Source organism: Amia ocellicauda, chromosome 5, assembly GCF_036373705.1.
Source record: "Amia ocellicauda isolate fAmiCal2 chromosome 5, fAmiCal2.hap1, whole genome shotgun sequence".
NCBI lineage: Eukaryota > Metazoa > Chordata > Actinopteri > Amiiformes > Amiidae > Amia > Amia ocellicauda.
In genome coordinates this window covers 3,062,779-3,075,505 of record NC_089854.1, presented here as the reverse complement: position 1 = coordinate 3,075,505, position 12,727 = coordinate 3,062,779, and the positions used below count along the sequence as shown (strand labels likewise).

Genomic DNA, 12,727 nt, shown 5'->3' with positions numbered 1-12,727 from the left:
TGATTTGATGTAGATTTTTCTTCTATTCTCTCACTTTGCATTTTGTTAATTGATAAATATAATTTATTAACATGTCAATTTTGAAAGAATTCTTACTTTACAGCATTTTTTTTCCTACCTACAACTTTTGCACAGCAGTGTATGTGTGTCTGTGAAAAATGTTTTGGCACCCTCTGTTTACTTGTATACAATTGTATTGAAATGTTCAGAATTGCCTACAATCACTTTCTAAAACATTTAATGTTGCATTTTCTTACACATGACGAAGTTATCAATATTGTCGAAAGTGTCAAAGGCAAATGGCTAAATGTTATTGCAGAAATACAGTGTGTGAAGATCTCTTATGTGCTACCCCTTAGAAATGTTTGAGTAAAAAGGACCATATTTACTCCCTTTTAACACTCTAATGTCATAATCTGTATTTTTCTGGTCTATGTCATTATGTTTGTAGTATTGGATCGAAACACTACCTAATTAGTTTAATACTGAGACCCAAACAGCGTGCTTTTCAAGAGTTTAATTTATTCTGGAGTGAGATTTCTGATTATACAGGGGACAAATAACACCTGAGTTCAGGCCAAGGGAAAGGTGGGTGGTCGGGTGGGCAGAAGGGGGTTGAAAGCCCAGTTTAAGCCCAATTGCAGCAAGAGCAGCTGGGGTCGAAGACCAGGCCGGCGGCGCAGTGCTGGTTGTAGGTCTCGCCGTTCATGCAGTGCCAGAACTGGTTCTTGTTGGATGGGTCAGGGTAGAGTCCATTGGCCTTGCCGGCGCAGTAGCCACTGCCACCGCTGCTGGGGTTTCCACCACTGCCTCCACTGCCAGGGTTGGGGTTGGGGGCCTGAGTCACAGGGGCGGGGGGGGCCTGAGTCACGGGAGGAAGGGGCTGAGCTGGAGGAGTGCAGCCTGAGAGAGAGAGAAAGAGAGAGGTCAGTCAGGTGTGTGTTTCCCAGTTTCTCCTCGAATCACAATGATATCCACTTTGTAAACATACAGGTAGACGGAGGGTCTCCTCTCACCTGAGCTGGAGGTGCCGAGCCCGCTCCTCAGGGTGTTGATCAGGGGGTATTTGCCCTGGTTGCAGAAGGTACCGCTAAAGTCATCCAGATCCAGACTCCACACCATGGCGCCACCGAAGTTGTTCTGCTTCAGCCACTGAATCTGTAGAGCGCAAGAGAGAGGGGGAGAGAGTGAGCAATGATTCAAACAGACCACAAAAAATCCCACCATGCATTTTCTCCAGGGGGGTTTGACACGCTGTGACCGACCCTAAAACACCCACCTTGTTCTGGAAGCTCTTCACGTTGTCATATCCCACCCAGGTGCTTCCGCTGTAGGCATAGGGGACCATTTGTGCGGCATCCCAAGCCTGGGTAGCTCCCTGCTTGAGGAAGGAGCAGATCTGCAGAGAGAGGAGGCACGTTCAGTCTTTACTCAACACCAGCTTGTGTTATTAATACACAAAGTAAAGTCAACCATTTAGCACAGAGGAGAGAGAGAAACAAACTCCAAGATGACAGATTGTTACAGGGAAAAAATAAACTCTGGGGGTCCACAGATTTAGGTCCATGCCTAATGGTTGCCTAACCCTAACCCTAAAGTACTCAAAACCTGTCTGTTCGAGATATTCGAGGGACAGACTGACCTCATAGTAAGCCCAGAATCCAGACTGTCTGGTGTAAGTTCCAGCAGGTCCAGGGCCAGCAGCGGGAGCTCCCACGCCGTTGTTGGAGGGGTTGGCCAGCCTGAAGGTGTGGCCGTAGGTGGGGAAACCAACCAGCAGCTTCTCTGCAGGGGCCCCATTGCTCTTCCAGTAGTTCATGGCATAGTCCTGGGGTGAGAAGAAAACAACAGCATTGTGTTATTGAACATGTGGACAATGCCTGGCTCAGCTGGTCATGAGGGAGGCTGTTCTTTAGCCTGACAGGACATGGTTCTTTCACCTATATGGGACCCAGGTCCTATACTCACCACATTGAAGTAGATGTAGCTGCCCTGGTCAGCAGGTCCCTTGTACAGGGGGCTGTTCTCACCAGTCTGCTGCTCCCAAGATCCGTGGAAGTCGTAGGTCATCACATGGAGGTAATCCAGGTACCTGGGGATGGGAGGGGAGCAGGGATTGGAGATCGGATGATGAGAATCCTAATGAGAAGCTTCTGATGCTATGATTACTATATTTTTGTGTATCAGTGTGTCTGCGCTTGTCAGCTGTCCCCCACTGGTCAGAGCTGCGGACACTCACTGGGAGACCTGGGCGATTTGGTATCCAGAGTCGATGGTTGCTTTGCCAGCGGACACGGCTGCGGTTACCATGAGACGAGGACGGTTGGTCTGCTTGCCCTCAGCCTCAAAGGCAGCCAGCATTTCCTGAAGATCACGAAGTGGGGGAAAAGACAGAGCTGTGCTTTAAACAGAGCAACAACACAAAATCCCTCTGCCTACCCCCCGGCTCCCCGACATTGCCAAGTCTCATACCTGGACCAGGGTGGTGTAGAGCTGCTTGTCCTGTGTGGGGCTGCCTCTGGATCCGGGGTACTCCCAGTCAATGTCCAGACCGTCAAACTCGTACTGCCTGAGGAACTTGATCACAGACTGGATGAAGATCTGACGGGTGCCAGAGGAGGACACCATGGCGGAGAACCTAGGAGAGGGAGAGAGAGAGGCAGTGAATGGCTTGAGAACAATGAGACATGGTTAATGACCCAAGAAAGCGCCAAGTGGAAACTGCACTTACTGAGCTGTTCCGAAGTTCCAGCCACCAATAGCCAGGAGGGTCTTCAGGTTTCCGTTCCTGTGAGCAAAAGATGAATGAATTTCAGGTGGGAAACACTCCTTCACACAGCAGCGCATTTACCTTTGGCTTTGGTCTAGACACACTCCCTGCGCACTGAACTGGATAGCAGTCTTTGGAGTGTGGCATTAGACCAAACTCTAAAGCTGAGATGTTTAAGAACCTTAAACTCTGTTACCGTAAATCTGTGCCGGTATTTAGATGTTATAGTTAGCCACTCACTGGTTCTTGAGGGCCTGGAACTCTCCGTAGAGCTTGACATCGTCCCACTCGTAGGTCTTGATCTGGTTGCTACCCATCCCAGCGAAGGCGTAGATCAGATGGTCACAAAGGCATGGGTCAACGTTGGTAGGGAAGTATTTCCCAGCTCCTGGTCTGTACTGTCCCCAGTTGGTGAAGTAACATGACAGGATGTAGGAGGAGCCTGAGAGACATGTCAGAGAAGGGTTAGGAAATGCAGATTTAATGGTGCTATATTACTATTAGTGATGACTGTATATAATACACATTTTAAAAGTGTATAGAATTGAATTAGGAATGAATTAGTAATTTGTAAAGCATTTTGTTTAACTTGTATACAGTAAGGAAGTGTTCTCTACTCCCTTACTATAGATACTCTACACAGAGTGTGCTCAGTTTAGTTTGGTTGTAATTTTTAACAAATGTGAGTCTACAGTAAAATTATATTTTTGTTCCGGTTCACAATTATTACACTCCCACTCATCTCTAAACCATATGTGAATGCAGATGTAAATACAACCAAGTAATAACACAGCTGAACACTTTGTCAGCTCTACAAATGTGTAATAAAGTTTCTTGACTGGATTTTCTTCTCGGAGACTAACTGGAGAAGGTCTCAGGTGTGGGAAGAGAGACGGGGGTCACTCACCCAGCTGCACGTGCAGCAGAAAGGCCAGACCTGCAGGACAGAGGGAGAGAGGCTTACTCGAGATCGACAGGCATTCCTGGCTACAGCAGATTTAGTTGAATTTTAAGCAGCTAGTTTAAGCACTAAGCTAGTTTCCAGAGTGACTGCAAAGACCTAAATTCTACACAGGCCCTTTGGTACTCAGCATCAAAGAGCTACTAACAAACATGCACACTGTCATGCATCATCACAGTTAAGGGCTACATCCCAAATTACAGAGCCTTGAGTGACTCTAAAGCACTATATTGTACAGTCGCCTGTTGGCACATAAAACTAAACCACCCAACAAACTAAACCAATCTTAACCATCCAGTTAAAGGACTCCAAAACTGTTTTTGTCTTATTAAACCAGAGTCAGGTGCAGTTAAATTCCTCATGCTAAAGTGAAATACAGATCTATAGCACAAGGACAATGCGATGCAGGACATTGCCATCCCATAACCGAAGCCCAACAGTCTCCAAAGTTCAGAGAGAGATGCATGGCTGAGAGCGCAGTACTCACCAATGCAGATCAGTAGCTTGCCCATGTTCGCCTCTGTACAACTAACTCTCGGCAGCCTGGACCTTATATAGCGCCCAACTCCAGAGTTATCACCTTATCATGCAGAGAAACGCCCCCTTCTTATTTGTCCAGGCCCGGACAATAGTATAACTTTCCAATGATGGAAACCGACGTATTTAATTAGGGGCTATCTTTCCATTGTTTCTGAATTTTAATGCCCTTGAGACATGACCCTGCCTGTGCACATGTGTATATTTCCTCCAATCAGGTATTCTGAAAGTTGCCATTATGCCGATTGTGCCAAACTATCTGACCTTACAGAAGAGATATCAGGCATTATATAAAATGTTACCAGTTAATAATTAGTAATAAGAAAGATACAGTCTCACCTATAGCTTTTAACATTTGTAATGTACACACCATTACCATTATTTATTATACTTGGGCTTAACTGTACTGATTAAAGAACAGTTCAGATGGTTCAGAAACAGGCAGACTTTATTTGAAACTAAATGTTGCTGAAATTTTATTAAACAGTTTTAGCAACCAGGATTTTTTGGTCTAAAGAGTTGCCAAAATTGAATCCATCCATCCTTCCATCTATCTGTCTTCAAAACCACTTATCCTGGTGAGGGTTGTGGGGAAGTTGGAGCCGATCATGGCAGGCATAGGGTGCAAGGCAGGAATATACACAGGATGGGACGCCAGTCCATCGCTGGGACCAAATTTGAATATTTCTCAAAATGTGAGAGCTAGCATGTGAGGAGAGCAGGGCAATGCTTAAGGTTTCTCTGTTCTGTATTTGCAAAACATGATGAATGCATATATGTGCAGCAGAGTGATCTTTGGGGATTCTTCAATGTGAATGAAATAAAGTCTTATTATAGTGCATATTGGGCTGTTGCATTATTACTGAGCTTTAGTTAACCAGCAGAACATATAGAGAGAGGGAAAGCAAGAGAAAGAGACATAGGGAGATGCACTCTACCACACAGAGCAGCCAAAACGATATCTTCTTTGTGGAAAGGCCAGATTGCAGTGCTTGTGAAGCATGTGAACACACCGAAAACATGACATAATACAACATAATGTTACACAAACAGCTGACGAACATATATGTTTGAGAGTCCTGCTCTTTGCTATTGAAATGACCACTGAGCACTTCAGGACGGCGCTGTAATTGAATTGTATCGTAGGAGTGTCTGACATTAAGAGGTTACATTTTTCCACAATCATGTGGACGTTTCAGTTATGCGTCAACAGGGTGTCCATACAGTGATCTGTGCAAGTGCCGTCCACCGAGACACAGGGACAGGACAGGGAGCGCAGTCCTGGTACTCATACTGTAATGCAATATATGAAAAATGTATTGGTCAACTGTAAAATGTAACATATACTATATTTTGGTAAAATGCATTTACACAAATTACATTAAATGTATATTTAAAAAAGTATTTAAATGCTTTGAGCCTTTGAATAAACACAAAGTTGAGGCAATAATCAATAAGCTTAAGAACTGTTACTCTTCCTCTATTCCTCAACTATAAATATATATATGCATACAGATATACATGTGTCTGTGAAAAATGTCTTGGCACCCTTTGTTTACTGGTCTGCAGTTGTATTGAGACAGTGCTGAGAAATGTTCAGAATTGCCTACAAGCACTTTCTAAAATTTTGGAATACATATTACTTTCAATGTTGCATTTTCTCACACATGACAAAGTTATCAATATTGTCAAAAGTTTCAAAGGCGAACGGTTAAAGTTACTGTGTTTGTCTGTTGTAGTTAATTTAAATGTCCTCACAGAAATACAGTTTGTGTAGATCTCTTATATGCTGCCCCTGAGAAATGTTTGAGTAAAAAGGACCATATTTACTCCCTGCTAACAGTCTAATGTTGTCTAATTGTGTATTTTGCTGGTCCATGTCATTATATTTGTAGTATTGGACCAAAACACTACCTAGGTAGTGTAATATTGAATAAATGTTTTCTGATATTTTTAATAAGCTTATAAACACATATTCGGGGCAAAAATATATTTTACAAAATATATTAACAATCTTTTGTTACCTCTCTGTGCCTCAGTAAGAATTGTGCTGATTTACTCTGCTTTTACCCTGGTATAGCACAGTGAATATCGACAAGGGTAGTCACCTGTTATATCAATTACAGTGTTTTTGCAGTGTATTGTTTCCATTGGTATACAAATTGCGTTGTTTGTAAGCTGCATTTTTATTAAAACTCTGTAATAATAATCATAATATATTTTTCAGTACTGTTTTTGTTGACACAGCACTGTGTCGGTTCTCAGACCCGAGAGCCCTCGGTGCCCTTAATGGTATTTACTTCTTATGTGCTAAGTGGCTTAAAGTCAAACTGTAAAATGTAATGTAAAATATATTTTGGTTAAATACATTTACATAAATTACATTACCTGTATATTTTAAAAAGTATTTAAGCACTTTGAGCCTTTAGATAAGCACAAAGTTGTGTCAATAATCAATAAGCTTAAGAACTGTTACTCTTCTCTCTACAAATATAAATATATATAAGCACACAGATTTACACTACCGGTCAAAATTTTTAGAACACCTAAATTTCTCCAGTTTTTATTGAAATGTATTCAGTTTATTTTCTCAATGTAGTCTGAAATTAAAACATGGAACAATTAAACAATTGGAGATAAAAAATAAATCATCGAATCATTTTTGTTTAACAAAATTTAACCCCTTAAGCTGACAAACCCCTCTGGTACCTTTAAAAGGGCACCAAATCCATGTGCTTCTCTTTAATCCCATATGTACTCTTTACTGTTGTGTTGTTTGCCAAGTGTTTGGTATCCCATGAAAGCTGAGACTCTCAGCTTTCTAATGATATGAAGCATTATCGGAGGTGAAACAATTGTTTTTTATACCCTCCCTGCATTCTGAAATTTTGGGGGGAATACTTGGTCTGAGTAGGAATTCAAAATCTCAGAAAATATTGACAATTATGACATATTCTGGAACCAGACAGTCTACTGATCAAAACAAGACCATCCACGTTTTGGTAGAAGCAACACACACCTGTAGAGAGCTCAACATGTCAAGATAGAAAACTCTGTGTACAGTGTACTAATACACAACAAGTTTACATAATTGGATCTGAACTTCTCCGTGTTTGATAGAACATCAAATAATATAATATACTGGATTAATCGTTAGGTTGTTCTGAACAAATCAAGCCTAGTTGCAGAGAAATCCAATTGAAACCGAGTGATCTGTGAACATCTGAATGAGATCCCCCTCGGAGCAGACTGCATGTTTACCCCCCGGGCTCTGAATGACGGCGGGCAACACGGAAACTGTGAATCAGATGTGTTTGAGAATAAAACATGCTGGTAGCCAAGAGAATAAGCTTTCAAACGATGTGCACATTGTCAGAAAAAAGTGTAAATTATATGCACAGTAGCTGTGTGTAACTGCCAAATAATGCTTAAGAGGGTGTAGTAACAGTATATGACTCAGAAATGTACATTCTTTTTCAGTTTTTTTTAACCTCTGGCAGTTCACTGCTTACCTTTGTACCATTTCAGGTTATTCACTGAACTGTTTAGATTTCAATAAAAACTCCAAAAATTGAGGTGTTGTAAAACTTTTGCACAGTAGTGTATGTGTGTCTGTGAAAAATGTTTTGGCACCCTTTGTTAACTGGTATACAATTGTATTGAAATGTTCAGAATTGCCTACAATCACTTTCTAAAATGTTGCAAATGTTGGAATACATATTACATTCAATGTTGCATTTTCTCACTCATGATGAAGTTATCAATATTGTCGAAAGTGTCAAAGGCAAATGGCTAAAGTTACTGTGTATATATGTTGTAGTCCATTCATGTAAATGTCCTCACAGAAATACAGTTTGTGAAGATCTCTTCCTGAGAAATGTTTGAGTAAAAAGGAGCATATTTACTCCCTGATAACAGTCTCATGTCATCTTCTGTATTTTTCTGGTCCATGTCATTATGTTTGTAGTATTGGATCGAAATGCTACCTAATTTGTGTAATATTGAGACCCAAACGCTGTGCTTAGATTTTTTAATTTAATTTATTCTGGAGTGAGATTTCTGATTACACAGGGGACAAATAACACCTGAGTTCAGGCCAAGGGAAAGGTGGGTGGTCGGGTGGGCAGAAGGGGGTTGAAAGCCCAGTTTAAGCCCAATTGCAGCAAGAGCAGCTGGGGTCGAAGACCAGGCCGGCGGCGCAGTGCTGGTTGTAGGTCTCGCCATTCATGCAGTGCCAGAAGTGGTTCTTGTTTGCCGCGTCGGGGTAGAGTCCATCAGCCTTGCCGGAGCAGTAGCCACTGCCGCCACTGCTGGGGTTTCCACCACTGCCTCCACTGCCAGGGTTGGGGGCCTGAGTCACAGGGGCGGGGGGGGCCTGAGTCACGGGAGGAAGGGGCTGAGCTGGAGGAGTGCAGCCTGAGAGAGAGGGAGAGAGAGAGAGAGAGGTCAGTCAGGTGTGTGTTTCCCAGTTTCTCCTCGAATTCCAATGATATCCACATTGTAAACAGACAGCCTGGGGGTCTTCTCTCACCTGAGTTGGAGGTGCCGAGCCCGCTCCTCAGGGTGTTGATCAGGGGGTATTTGCCCTGGTTGCAGAAGGTACCGCTAAAGTCATCCAGATCCAGACTCCACACCATGGCACCTCCGAAGTTGTTCTGCTTCAGCCACTGAATCTGTAGAGCGCAAGAGAGAGGGGGAGAGAGTGAGCAATGATTCAAACAGACCACAAAAAATCCCACCATGCATTTTCTCCAGGGGGGTTTGATGCACTGTGACCGACCCTAAAACACCCACCTTGTTCTGGAAGCTCTTCACGTTGTCATATCCCACCCAGGTGCTTCCGCTGTAGGCATAGGGGACCATTTGAGTGGCATCCCAAGCCTGGGTAGCTCCCTGCTTGAGGAAGGAGCAGATCTGCAGAGAGAGGAGGCACGTTCAGTCTTTACTCAACACCAGCTTGTGTTATTAATACACAAAGTAAAGTCAACCATTTAGCACAGAGGAGAGAGAGAAACAAACTCCAAGATGACAGATTGTTACAGGGAAAAAATAAACTCTGGGGGTCCACAGATTATTCCATGCCTAATGGTTGCCTAACCCTAACCCTAAAGTACTCAAAACCTGTCTGTTCGAGATGTTCGAGGGACAGACTGACCTCATAGTAAGCCCAGAATCCAGACTGTCTGGTGTAAGTTCCAGCAGGTCCAGGGCCAGCAGCGGGAGCTCCCACGCCGTTGTTGGAGGGGTTGGCCAGCCTGAAGGTGTGGCCATAGGTGGGGAAACCAACCAGCAGCTTCTCTGCAGGGGCCCCATTGCTCTTCCAGTAGTTCATGGCGTAGTCCTGGGGTGAGAAAAAAACAACAGTGTTTTGTTATTGAACATGTGGACAATGCCTGGCTCAGCTGGTCATGAGGGAGGCTGTTCTTTAGCCTGACAGGACATGGTTCTTTCACCTATATGGGACCCAGGTCCTATACTCACCACATTGAAGTAGATGTAGCTGCCCTGGTCAGCAGGTCCCTTGTACAGGGGGCTGTTCTCACCAGTCTGCTGCTCCCAAGATCCGTGGAAGTCGTAGGTCATCACATGGAGGTAATCCAGGTACCTGGGGATGGGAGGAGAGGAGGGATTGGAGATCGGGTGATGAGAATCTTAATGAGAAGCTTCTGATGCTATGATTACTATATTTTTGTGTATCAGTGTGTCTGCGCTTGTCAGCTGTCCCCCACTGGTCAGGGCTGCGGACACTCACTGGGAGACCTGGGCGATTTGGTATCCAGAGTCGATGGTTGCTTTGCCAGCGGACACGGCTGCGGTTACCATGAGACGAGGACGGTTGGTCTGCTTGCCCTCAGCCTCAAAGGCAGCCAGCATTTCCTGAAGATCACGAAGTGGGGGAAAAGACAGAGCTGTGCTTTAAACAGAGCAACAACACAAAATCCCTCTGCCTACCCCCCGGCTCCCCGACATTGCCAAGTCTCATACCTGGACCAGGGTGGTGTAGAGCTGCTTGTCCTGTGTGGGGCTGCCTCTGGATCCGGGGTACTCCCAGTCAATGTCCAGACCGTCAAACTCGTACTGCCTGAGGAACTTGATCACAGACTGGATGAAGATCTGACGGGTGCCAGAGGAGGACACCATGGCGGAGAACCTAGGAGAGGGAGAGAGAGAGGCAGTGAATGGCTTGAGAACAATGAGACATGGTTAATGACCCAAGAAAGCGCCAAGTGGAAACTGCACTTACTGAGCTGTTCCGAAGTTCCAGCCACCAATAGCCAGGAGGGTCTTCAGGTTTCCGTTCCTGTGAGCAAAAGATGAATGAATTTCAGGTGGGAAACACTCCTTCACACAGCAGCGCATTTACCTTTGGCTTTGGTCTAGACACACTCCCTGCGCACTGAACTGGATAGCAGTCTTTGGAGTGTGGCATTAGACCAAACTCTAAAGCTGAGATGTTTAAGAACCTTAAACTCTGTTACCGTAAATCTGTGCCGGTATTTAGATGTTATAGTTAGCCACTCACTGGTTCTTGAGGGCCTGGAACTCTCCGTAGAGCTTGACATCGTCCCACTCGTAGGTCTTGATCTGGTTGCTACCCATCCCAGCGAAGGCGTAGATCAGATGGTCACAAAGGCATGGGTCAACGTTGGTAGGGAAGTATTTCCCAGCTCCTGGTCTGTACTGTCCCCAGTTGGTGAAGTAACATGACAGGATGTAGGAGGAGCCTGAGAGACATGTCAGAGAAGGGTTAGGAAATGCAGATTTAATGGTGCTATATTACTATTAGTGATGACTGTATATAATACACATTTTAAAAGTGTATAGAATTGAATTAGGAATGAATTAGTAATTTGTAAAGCATTTTGTTTAACTTGTATACAGTAAGGAAGTGTTCTCTACTCCCTTACTATAGATACTCTACACAGAGTGTGCTCAGTTTAGTTTGGTTGTAATTTTTAACAAATGTGAGTCTACAGTAAAATTATATTTTTGTTCCGGTTCACAATTATTACACTCCCACTCATCTCTAAACCATATGTGAATGCAGATGTAAATACAACCAAGTAATAACACAGCTGAACACTTTGTCAGCTCTACAAATGTGTAATAAAGTTTCTTGACTGGATTTTCTTCTCGGAGACTAACTGGAGAAGGTCTCAGGTGTGGGAAGAGAGACGGGGGTCACTCACCCAGCTGCACGTGCAGCAGAAAGGCCAGACCTGCAGGACAGAGGGAGAGAGGCTTACTCGAGATCGACAGGCATTCCTGGCTACAGCAGATTTAGTTGAATTTTAAGCAGCTAGTTTAAGCACTAAGCTAGTTTCCAGAGTGACTGCAAAGACCTAAATTCTACACAGGCCCTTTGGTACTCAGCATCAAAGAGCTACTAACAAACATGCACACTGTCATGCATCATCACAGTTAAGGGCTACATCCCAAATTACAGAGCCTTGAGTGACTCTAAAGCACTATATTGTACAGTCGCCTGTTGGCACATAAAACTAAACCACCCAACAAACTAAACCAATCTTAACCATCCAGTTAAAGGACTCCAAAACTGTTTTATTCTTATTAAACCAGAGTCAGGTGCAGTTAAATTCCTCTTGCTAAAGTGAAATACAGATCTATAGCACAAGGACAATGCGATGCAGGATATTGCCATCCCATAACCGAAGCCCAACAGTCTCCAAAGTTCAGAGAGAGATGCGTGGCTGAGAGAGCAGTACTCACCAATGCAGATCAGTAGCTTGCCCATGTTCGCCTCTGTACAACTAACTCTCGGCAGCCTGGACCTTATATAGCACCCAACTCCAGAGTTATCACCTTATCATGCAGAGAAATGCCCCCTTCTTATTTGTCCAGGCCCGGACAATAGTATAGCTTTACAATAATGGAAACCCGACATATGTAATTAGGGGCTATCTTTCCATTGTTTCTGAATTTTAATGCCCTTGAGACATGACCCTGCCTGTGCACATGTGTATATTTCCTCCAATCAGGTATTCTGAAAGTTGCCATTATGCCGATTGTGCAAAACTGTCTGACCTTACAGAAGAGATATCAGGCATTATATACAATTTTGCCAGTTAATAATTAGTAATAAGAAAGATACAGTCCTACCTATAGCTTTTAACATTTGTAATGTACACACCATTACCATTATTTATTATACTCGGGCTTAACTGTACTGATTAAAGAACAGTTCAGATGGTTCAGAAGCAGGCAGATGGTTTTTTATACACTAAATGTTGCTGAAATTTAATAAACAGTTTTACCAACCAGGATTGTTTGGTCTAAAGAGTTGCCAAAATTAAATATTTCCCAAATTGTGCAAAATGTGAGAGCTAGCATGTGAGGAGAGCAGGGCAATGCTTAAGGTTTCTCTGTTCTGTATTTGCAAAACATGATGAATGCATATATGTGCAGCAGAGTGATCTTTGGGGATTCTTCAATGTGAA

The 12,727-nt window shown here is 43.6% G+C and overlaps 2 protein-coding genes across 2 annotated transcripts; both read right to left on the bottom strand.

The window, feature by feature from the left end:
• Positions 1-502: 502 nt before the first annotated feature.
• Positions 503-4,272, bottom strand: LOC136749196 (acidic mammalian chitinase-like). Its single transcript, XM_066703235.1, has 11 exons — positions 4,219-4,272; positions 3,678-3,707; positions 3,011-3,212; positions 2,732-2,788; positions 2,473-2,638; positions 2,240-2,364; positions 1,969-2,092; positions 1,643-1,828; positions 1,280-1,399; positions 1,017-1,158; positions 503-903 (listed from the first exon to the last, which is right to left on the bottom strand). Exons 1-11 carry the CDS (start codon positions 4,241-4,243, stop codon positions 629-631), a joined length of 1,452 nt encoding a protein of 483 aa, XP_066559332.1. The 5' UTR covers positions 4,244-4,272; the 3' UTR covers positions 503-628.
• Positions 4,273-8,289: 4,017 nt separating this feature from the next.
• On the bottom strand, positions 8,290-12,053 carry LOC136749197 (acidic mammalian chitinase-like). Its single transcript, XM_066703236.1, has 11 exons — positions 12,000-12,053; positions 11,459-11,488; positions 10,792-10,993; positions 10,513-10,569; positions 10,254-10,419; positions 10,021-10,145; positions 9,750-9,873; positions 9,424-9,609; positions 9,063-9,182; positions 8,800-8,941; positions 8,290-8,684 (listed from the first exon to the last, which is right to left on the bottom strand). Exons 1-11 carry the CDS (start codon positions 12,022-12,024, stop codon positions 8,416-8,418), a joined length of 1,446 nt encoding a protein of 481 aa, XP_066559333.1. The 5' UTR covers positions 12,025-12,053; the 3' UTR covers positions 8,290-8,415.
• Between the last annotated feature and the right edge of the window lie 674 nt (positions 12,054-12,727).

What these genes read in the sequence shown, in the direction of transcription:
- LOC136749196 (XM_066703235.1), bottom strand. Translation starts at nt 4,243, where the DNA reads ATGGGCAAGCTACTGATCTGCATTG. An exon ending in TGAAGAGCTTCCAGAACAAG is followed by an intron (nt 1,159 to 1,279) that starts GTGGGTGTTTTA and finishes TGCGCTCTACAG; the next exon opens with ATTCAGTGGCTGAAGCAGAA. An exon ending in GCTCGGCACCTCCAGCTCAG is followed by an intron (nt 904 to 1,016) that starts GTGAGAGGAGAC and finishes TCTCTCTCTCAG; the next exon opens with GCTGCACTCCTCCAGCTCAG.
- LOC136749197 (XM_066703236.1), bottom strand. Translation starts at nt 12,024, where the DNA reads ATGGGCAAGCTACTGATCTGCATTG. An exon ending in TCTGCTGCACGTGCAGCTGG is followed by an intron (nt 10,994 to 11,458) that starts GTGAGTGACCCC and finishes CATGTCTCTCAG; the next exon opens with GCTCCTCCTACATCCTGTCA. An exon ending in TGGAACTTCGGAACAGCTCA is followed by an intron (nt 10,420 to 10,512) that starts GTAAGTGCAGTT and finishes TCCCTCTCCTAG; the next exon opens with GTTCTCCGCCATGGTGTCCT.